Consider the following 9,969-nt stretch of genomic DNA (forward strand, 5'->3'; position numbering starts at 1 on the left):
ACCTTAGGTGTATGTGGCTGGCGCCTTAGCCACTTGAGCCACAGGCGCCGAGCCAATATAACCTATTTTGGAGTATGTTCCATAGAATGATGAAAAAAATGTATATTACTTAACTTTGGAATGGGTCACATTTAAGTCTTTTCTAGCTTAGTTTCTGTTTAGAGGATTTGTCCAGTTCTGTCAGAAGGTGTTAAAGTTCCCAGCATTATGTTGTCATGTGATATCATATTGCTCAGATCAATCAAGGTCTGTATTATAAATCTGGGAGCATTTAAGTTGGGTATATAAATATTTAGAATTGAAATGTCTTCTTATTATACTGATGCCTTGACCAGTATGAAGTGATCATCTTTGTCTTTCATGACTTCAGTTGCTTTAAATCCACTTGTATCTGAAAATAAGATTGCAACTTCTTCTTTCTTCTGATTTCCATTTGCTTGAAATTCTGTTTTCCATCCCTGAACCCTGAGTCTTGATTTGTCTTTCAATTATAGGTGCATTTCCTGTAGATACTATATGGATGGTTTGTTCTTTTTAAATCCAGTCAGCCCACCTATGCCTCTTCAATGGAGATTTCAATCCATTGAAATCTATTACGTAGTTTTTGCCTTTGCATCATAGTGAAAGCTAAGTTTTCACCTTTTATTTCTGTGTGTTTACTTTGCTGGTGGTACATTGCAATTGATAGTGTTGATGATAGGTCTAAGTATTTCCTGTAGACCTGGTCTTGTTGTGATAAATTTCCTTAATGTTTGCATGACAGCAAAATGTTTTATTTCTCCATCAGTTTTGAACCTTAGTTTAGTGGGGTACAGAAGTCTGGGTTAAAAATTGTTTTGTTTAAGAAGATTAAAGGTGGATGACCATTCTTAAAGGTAGAAATTTTTGGCTTAGACATCTGCTGTTACCTTAATGTCTTTGCTCCTATAGGTCAGTTGGCACTTATTCCTGGCTGCTTGCAGAATTTTCTCTTTTGTATTGACATTGGACAAATTCATTACAATGTGTCTTGTTTGTGTTGAGATGATGCAGGTTTAATATGCCTCTAAAAGGAGTGTATCAGAATCTTCAGTGAAACTGGGAAGTTTTCATTTATGATATTATCTAGTGGGCTTCCATTCCTTTGTGACAATCTTCTTCCCCTTCAGGGATCTCTATTATTCTTATGTTTGAATGTTTCATGAAGTCTTATAGTTCTCTGACCAACTCTTCTGCTTTCTCTCTTCTTTTCTACCTCTTTAACTACCTGCTTAACTCAAGAACTTATCCTCTTCTTTTCCGTGGTCTAATCTATTTTGATACTTTCTTTAGATTCCCTGATGGTCTCCTTCATTTCCATAAGCTCCACCACATCACTTCTATATTCTTCATGTCTCTCACCCATCTTTTGGTTCTGTTTTTCTACTTTCATCCACATTTATTGTCTTTATCATCCATATTTAAAATCCCCATTATGTCAATTCCATTAATTCCTTATAGATGGAGTCCTCTGCAGTAGCTACCTCATGGTCCCTTGGGGGAGTTTCTCTGTTCTGATTTTCCATATTGCCAGAATTTTTCTGTTGGTTGCTCCTCATGTGTGTTTTCTTCTTATTCACTTCCTTGCCCTACTTTTTCCTTCTCACTTTCTCCTTTACTTTAAATTACCTTGTCTCACTACAATATAGCTCATATAAGCTGCTTTCCCCATTTTAGGATTCATCTTTCTGCACTCCATCCTGTCCAAGGTCTGGAAGCATTTGTTCCACTTGGTTGTCTGATTTCTAAGTTGTTTACAGACAAGAAAAGAAAAGAAAAGAAAAGAGGGTAACTTTGGTTTTGATTGATTAAGTTACTCCATTATGTATGGAAAGTAGAAATCTATTTCTAAAATAAACTGTTTAATCAATAAGGTGCTTTTATTTCAACATAAAGATAGAAACTATTTTTAGAATCTAGTTTTGAATATAACTACTTTATAATTTCACTGATATCAATCAATAAATATAACAAAAATATAACATATTAATTATTGCAACACCTCATTTCCTGTCAAGAGTGTACCCATTTAAATGATTTATTATGTTGTTATCATATTTCTAAGTTATCAAAGTAGTTCCAAATCTCCACTATTGCATATTTTCCATGACACCTACAAATGCATATTATGTATGTTAAACTTACAAGTCATCAAAAAATAAAATAAACTTACAAGTCATGTACCACAAAAGGCAGTGTCTTATGTGCTTTATGGTTTGCTTAGGTGGTGAATTCTAACTTTACATAACGTTCACCATTACCTCTTTTTGATTCAATTTTGTGGGTATAGGAAAATTAAAAGTATATAAAAACTTCAAAATACCTGATCATTATACATTAAAAGCATTTAGGTTTTAAACTCAGTTTTATGAATGTTTCCAATATTTTTAATTTGTTTTGTTTCATTTACTTGATTATATAAAGGTAAATTTAAAAATTGTGAGATTTATGACATTTTTACTTTGTGGCATTTTTTTTTAACATAAAAAGGAATTCTTATAGGCTCAGTCCCAACTACAGAGTACAATGGACTATCCCAGTTGTTAAAAAGAAAAACAGTTTTTAAAGTAAAAATAATAATAATAAATTACCTTATCTCAGAGCTTAAGTTTTAAAGTGGCCTCTTGGCATAAGATCAAAAGGAAGAGAAGGGTAAAGAGTGAGCAGGGAGAAAGAAGAGGAAAGAAAGAAAGAAGAAAAAAAAGGAAAGGGGATGAAAGAAAAGAATTGAAGAATAGGAGATAAGAAGGACAGAAAGACTGATTGAGAGAAACTGGAGAAATGTAGATGTTCAGCGCATATGACGGCCACATTTGCAACTCAAGGATTAAGGAGGTTTGGACTGGGTGGGTCTCTCCCCATCAGGAGCTCCCTACTAGCCTGAGGAAAGCAAGACCCTATATGTGCCAAATATAGAAAGACAAAGAAAAGAAGAAATAAAAAGAAAAAATAAAAATAGGGGGAAAAAAAAGAAAGAAAACTTCAGCAATGTAGGCTTGTCAATGCTCTTTTCAGAGGCCAAAAATAGAAGGTTTCCCTAGACTGAGATCTCATGACCTCCTTGAGGTAGACCTCTGCCATGATTTCCCCTATAGATCAATGCTGAGACTACCCAGCTCTCAGGAAAAAGAGAAAAAAGAAAAAGAAAAATAAGGAAATTTAGAAATATAGTTATTTCAGATAAAGAAAAAAGAAGAAAGAAGAAACCAGAAAGAAGGAAACAAACAAACAATAGAAAAGGAGGATATTTTAGTAGTTGTGTGAGAAGTTTATGTGAAAAAGATGAGATAAGTAGAAAAGTCTCTACCCAAAGAAAGAAAAAGGGGGAGGGGAGGAGTAAAACAGAGAGAGAATAAATGGGGTTGAGATACCATAACAAAAATACAGGAGCCCTCACTCTGAAGAAAGTAAAAATGGAGATTAAGAATACAACCAATGGCTCGGCGCCTGTGGCTCAAGCGGCTAAGGCGCCAGCCACATACACCAAAGGTGGCGGGTTCGAATCCCCAGGCTGGGCCCGCCAAACAACAATGATGGCTGCAACCAAAAAATGGCCAGGCGTGGCAGGCACCTGTAGTCCCAGCTACTTGGGAGGCTGAGGCAGGACACTCGCTTGAGCCCAGGAGTTGGAGGTTGCTGTGAGTGTGATGCCATGGCACTCTACCCAGGGGGATAGCTTGAGGCTATGTGTCAAAAAAAAAAAAAATACAACCAACCAAACCAGCATAAAACAAAACAAGACCCGGGCAGCGCCTGTGGCTCAAAGAAGTAAGGTGCTGACCCCATATGCTGGAGGTGGTGGGTTCAAACCTGGCCCTAGCCAAAAACTAGAAAAAAAAAATCAAATATCCATAATAACTATTAACTCAACAACCAGAAATAGAAAAGAAAAATAAACACTAAAAAAGAAAATAATAAAAAAATAAAATTTAAAAAAAACATAAAAATAAAAAGATTGTAGAAGAGGGCAATATTAACAAAAATATATATATAATAATATATTGTAGGACATCAGCTGGTGCTGTGGTGGTGGAGAAGACAGCTGGAAACCACTCTATAGTTGCCAAGGAGACCAGGTCCTGATATCCTTACTTAGTTGCCCTCAGTGGGTGCCTGATTGTTTACTTAGCTTTCAGTTCCTTCTGGGTTGGGGTCTTAACACTCTCCAGAATCCTTGGTAGGCAAGTCTCACATTGCCCCCTAACAACAATTCCCAGGGTATGGGAGAGCAACTCAACTAGTCACAGGAGTGGATGCCCAAGCTAGGCAGGTGGCCAGGATCAGCAATGTACCAGGTCCCTGTGGAGAGAACTTCCCACGATGGCAGCCCAGCTAGCAGCCACCAACTTCCCATGACGGCAGCCCAGCAAGCCAACAAGTTGATGGGAAATCCTCTCCACCTGGTATTCAAACCCCGTGGCTGTACACGGAGTCCCACCCCTCGCCCCATCTTTCTATAGTAATTTCAATGCCTGCTTTCCACCAAAATCCACAAACTACAGAATGGCTTCCTCCCAACTGGACCTTCTATGGAAGGGCAGGAGGGCAGGTCCCAGCCAGATCCCATATGTTCATCTTCTGTGTCAGACCTACACAGCTCTGGATATCCCACTGCCTCCTACAGTCCACCACCATGTGGCGTGCCTATGAGGGGCGAATACGGGTATGTTCTTCCCACCAATATTTCTGGGTTATTGCTCTTTCCCTTGTATTGTTGGGAGAGAACAGCTTAAAGATCCTTCTAATCTGCCATCTTGCTCTGAGCTCCACTTTTAGTTCTTTAAGATATCTCCATGCTACTTTGCATAGGGGTTCCAAAAATACATTATAATAATAACTAAAATATATTAAGCAGTTACTGTGAGCCAGGAATTCTTTTTTTTTTTTTTTTTTTTTTCAGTTTTGGCTAGGGCCCGGTTTGAACCTGCCCTGGTATATGGGGCCAGTGCCCTACTCTTTTGAGCCACAGGTGCTGCCTGAACCAGGCATTCTTTTAAAGCCTGTACAAGTCATTTTGCCTAATATTTATAAAATCACATGTGAGATAAAAATGATATGTGAGAACTTTACTACTACCCTACAATTATCTCTATTCTATAGATAAGGAAATGGAGATTTTTATATGTAAAAATGCTTCAAGAGTTAGGTGGATTTAGGTAATGAGGATTTCTACCAATTGCACCTGATTACAGAGCCTGGACCTTTAAAAACTTTACAGAGGTGGGACATGAGGAAAATAAGGAACATAAAGCTAGGCACAGTGGCTCATGCCTGTAATCCTAGCACTTGGGAGGGTGAGGTAGGTGGATTGATTGCTTAAGCTCACAAGTTCAAGACCAGCCTGAGCAAGAGTGAGACCCCATCTCTAAAAAGTAGCTGGGTGTTGTGGTGCATGCCTGTAGTTCCAACTACTTGGGAGCGTGAGGCAAAAGAATTACTTAAGCCCAAGAGTTTGAGGTTGCTGTGAGCTGTAACACCACAGCACTCTAGTGAGGGTGACAAAGTAAGACTCTGTTTCAAAAAAAAAAAAAAAGAAAAGAAAAGAAAAGAAGGACCATGAAAATGACCTCAGCTCAGAGACCACTGTGGTCAATCCAGGGTGGAAGGGAGAATTAAAGTATATTAACCTTCTCAGAGAGGTTCTCCATTACATAGTTTTCTGGATTGGGGGCTGCTCCTCTGTGCTCCCACCGATCCCTGGGAGACTCTCATCTGAACGATTATCACTTTGTGCCAAAGAGTCCATGGGTTCTGACACCTGCAGCTTTAAAATTAGGTTTGTCTTTTATACAACTGTATTCCCAGTACCTTACCCAGGAGATAGTGCACACTCAATAAATATTGCTGGAATGAATGAATAAAGGAATATGTGACAGAGAAAACAATGTTCACTTGTCTGTCCCATCTTGGTTCTGTGCACTCCCAGACAACTGTGTGGCACATAGGAGGTGAGTCACAGAATGAGAATACAGATTAAAGGTAAAAACTCTTTCTGGTCTCTTATTATCTTTACTAGATGGAGGAAGGGCAGCTGAGAGTGATGAGGGGCAGAGACATTTGTGTTTTAGGATACAGAATGGGGATAAAAGCTAACAAGAAAGGGATGAAATAGAGGAAAGAAAGACTATAGAGCAGTGGTTCTCAACCTTCCTAATGCTGCAACCTTTTAATACAGTTCCTCATGTTGTGGTGATCCCCAACCATAAAATTATTTTTGTTGTTACTTCATAACTGTAATTTTGCTACTGTTATGAATCTTAATGTAAATATCTGATATGCAGGATGTATTTTCATTGGTTGCAACCCACAGATTGGGAACCGATGCTATAGAGAGACTAGTAATAACTTCTAACCCCATCCTGAATAACTTAGTTTAAGCAAAGAGAACCCTTCTAAACATTTTAAAGCAAACTTCTTTCCCTCCTCTGCTTCCTCTTTTTCTAATTTCCCTATAGCCTAAGAACTTTGGAGGCTGCTCTAGAACCGCGGGAAGAGTAAGATTAGATTGTAAGAAAAGAAAGTAGAAGCCATGTTTTGAAGACCTGTATTTAAGGTACTTCATCAGTTTGTAAGACATGAGTCTGAAATAGCTAGCAGTTTAGTTCTGGAAAGATCCTTAAATCGTGTGCAGTTACTTGGATGAGTAGGTCAGGACCCTGTCATGAGACAGGTGGAAGGGAAAAATCCAGTCACAATATTTTCTCTAGCAGCAAATGAGATGTGGCGATCAGGGGACAGTGAAGTATACCAAATGGGTGATGTCAGTCAAAAGACTACATGGCACAGAATATCAGTATTCCGGCCAGGCCTCAGAGATGTGGCCTATCAGTATGTGAAAAAGGGGTCTCGAATTTATGTTGAAGGGAAAGTAGACTATGGAGAATACACGGGTAAAAATAATGTGAGGCGACAAGCAACAATAATCATAGCTGATAATATTATATTTCTGAGTGACCAGGCAAAAGAGAAGGAATAGAATGGACGATTCAACTTTGGTACAGTCTTATTTCCAAATCATGTATTTCCAAATCATGTATAGTCTTTGTAGTTTCTGAAGAGAAGAATTAAAATATTCTTTTATATATATATAAAAAAAAAAGAACTTTGAACTGTATGTTCTAGCCAGTAAGAGGTAATTGACAGTTGAAGTGGGGGGAAGAACTGGAAGGGCTTGTTACAGTCAGATTTCCATTCTAGAGGAAATATAATAAAATGCCAAATATTTAGTTATGGGTCAGAACTGATGTCGTCCCCATCCAATCTGCACCAGTAACACATTGTGGAACATTAGGCCAATTGGCTCCTTTTTGGATAATCCCTTGAAGATGAGAGCCCAGGAAAAGTGAAGGGACTGGTCAAGAAGAGTCACTGTCATCAGAGGATGCCAGGCCCACCCTTCCTTAAGAAAAATCCCCAACCACTGAAGCTAGTATATACCAGATAGGGATGTTGGGGTCCTCTCTTTATTCATTGGTACAACCCCCAAAACAAGCTTTCTTTTTTTTAGGATCTTCAGGTTGAGGATGTGAATTGGTCAGTCCCTCTGAGTTAGGAAAGGTTAGAATAAAATGCTTCCCCCTTTATTTCTCCCCTGCCCTTCCCCTCTGCCTTTCATTCCTCTGCCTATTTTAAGGTCTACAAAAGAAGAGTGGGAAAGGCCTGTTCCTCTGTAAAGATTCTTAAGGCTTGATATTCCAGGTACAAAGTAATGGCAGTAGAATCAACCAGAGTAGTAGAATTTTTTTTTTTTTTTTTTATAAAACTCTTAGAGTGCATCACCACCTGCAGAAAAATAATTCACAGAAACACCAAGACTTAGATCATTATGATTTATTCTTTTCTCTTATATCATTAGCAATCCAGTTGGTAAATTATTCTCCATCCTTGGGATTCCTGGTTGGGAGAAGAGGGCTGGGCCACACCACAGCACTCTCAATAGTAGAACAGAAGCACAGATGCCTCCGTTATCTCCCGGCTGCAGCTGTAACCACTATGAGTTCCATATCCATCCCAGTCAAAGGCAGAGAAATCCCCACACTGCCTGGGATTGCCCTCTGGGAAGAACCCTCCTCCACCGATGCAGTGCTGGGAAACAGGAAGAGGAACACAGATCTGCTAGTGAGGCTGATGACATCCTAATGGCCACATCCAGTGGAGTCTTTGGTCCTCATCAGACACTCCACTGGCAGTGTTGAACTATTCCTCCATAGAAACCTCTACACCTTCACCTTTAGTGACCTCACTGTTGCCTCCTGACTGTCCTCCAACCTTCTTGAACATTTGTTCTCAGATTCGCTGGCTAGACTTTTCCTTTGGGAATTCTTTAAGTGATGCTTCTCAGTAGAAGACAGATCTTCCTGTCCCTTATAAATTGCATGACCATGTTGGCTTCAGGCACCAAAAATTCACTCTGACCACAAGTCTCCATCTCCTGTCCAGATGTTCTTGTGCTGATAACCTCAATTTCAACCTGGATCTCCTCATAGGACTCTCAAACTCCATGTGACCCAACTATTCATCATCCAGACACCCTGACCTAATAAATGAGACATTCACCCAAATGAAAACCATAAGGTTATTCTAGACTTCTTCCCTTCCCATCCTTTGTATTCACCTGATATGCAACTTAAAAATTTTGGAATTCATCAATACCCATTGTTTATCCCTATAGGTGCAAGGGGGGATGGCCTAAGATATGTTTCTAGAAGGTGATACACAGGACCCTCCCAGTGACCCCAACATAGTGTGTATCTGTGTAGACCTGGCCAGGGTTAGGGAGGCCCAGTTTTCCCCTGGACGCTGAACCTCAGTTAAAGACAGACAATACTTTGTGTTTCTCTAGGAACCTCAGCTCCTAAAGGCTCCCACAGAATGTTTCTGCATAGGAGCCTGACTCCAAGTCCAGGAAATTGCATGTGTCATCCCCAAGGCTGAGCACACAGCAGTGGTTCTTTGGAAGCCTCAGACCTTGATGTTGGTCCCCAAAGGTACAGGATGTCTGTACCTGCATAAAGGGTCCCACAGCTCTCCCAACAATAAGCAAGGAAATGTCCCCCCCACACATACACTCACACCACAGCTGCATCACACTCAACACACATACAGCACCCAATGATACATTCAATCTTACAGCCCCTTGGGTCCCACAGAGACTCACATGCTCAGTGTTACATCCGGTGACCCTCATTCCAGCACACAAGGCATTGGCTGCTCTCTCATTATTAAATACCCTGAACTGAACAAATCCTGCAGTGAATTCCCCTGAAAACAAGAGACAGAAAAAAGCATTCAAGGAAGATGTTGAAAACAGCCTTCTTTAGGACAGCCCAGAGACTCTCTATACCAAAGCTCAGCTACAGCCCAAGTGTCCAGCCACACATTGCTCTGTGAGCAATGGATATGCATCCTAGTCCCAAGAGGAATATCTTCCCAGCCCAGGCACCATGAGCTGGTCCTCAGGGAGGGCCCCTCATCTGCCATAGAGTTGTGAAGAGAAATTCAACTAGGCAGAAAGATCACCACAGGACCACTTCAAGGGCAGAGTGGCAACAATTAGGAGACACAGCCACTGTTTTCTTGTATATATTTTTCTTATTCCCCTTTATTTTAAAATCTCAAATCCTAATGTAAATGATAACAGCTTTGAATTTTATAGGATATGCTCAGCCTCTGTGAAAGATATTGTGCTGTCAACCTTAGATTCACAGAAAATAAAGTAATGGTTACACCTCACAATAATAATAATAAAAGGTCTCACCATCCCATTAGTTGTTCTCTCCTATTTACACAAGCCTGGCCCAGTTCTAACAACTCTCCAGGCCTCACAGTAGGGTTCTCAGGAGTAAAGAGTGTGGAGCCAGATCTCAGTCCTGCGCCAGCTCCCTCACATGTGTGCCTTGTGACCTCAGCAGGCTCCTGACCCTCTCAGAGCTTCAGGTTCCTAAACTGAGG

General features: G+C 40.1%; 1 protein-coding gene and 1 pseudogene across 1 annotated transcript in view; one reads left to right on the forward strand and one right to left on the reverse strand.

Annotated features, from left to right (window-relative positions):
- Window positions 1-6,547: 6,547 nt before the first annotated feature.
- Window positions 6,548-7,074, forward strand: LOC100953639 (annotated as a pseudogene).
- An 876-nt stretch (window positions 7,075-7,950) lies between these two features.
- The window catches only part of LOC100962959 (intelectin-1-like), a 6,360-nt gene continuing 4,341 nt past the window's right edge, over window positions 7,951-9,969 (reverse strand). The window contains exons 4-5 of the mRNA XM_012802606.1: window positions 9,176-9,279; window positions 7,951-8,103 (exon numbers count right to left, since the gene is read on the reverse strand). Coding sequence (XP_012658060.1) covers window positions 7,951-8,103; window positions 9,176-9,279 — 257 coding nt within the window. The remainder of the gene's footprint in view (window positions 8,104-9,175; window positions 9,280-9,969) is intronic.

This window comes from Otolemur garnettii, unplaced genomic scaffold (genome assembly GCF_000181295.1).
Source record: "Otolemur garnettii isolate 467f Iridium unplaced genomic scaffold, OtoGar3 scaffold00016, whole genome shotgun sequence".
Lineage (NCBI taxonomy): Eukaryota > Metazoa > Chordata > Mammalia > Primates > Galagidae > Otolemur > Otolemur garnettii.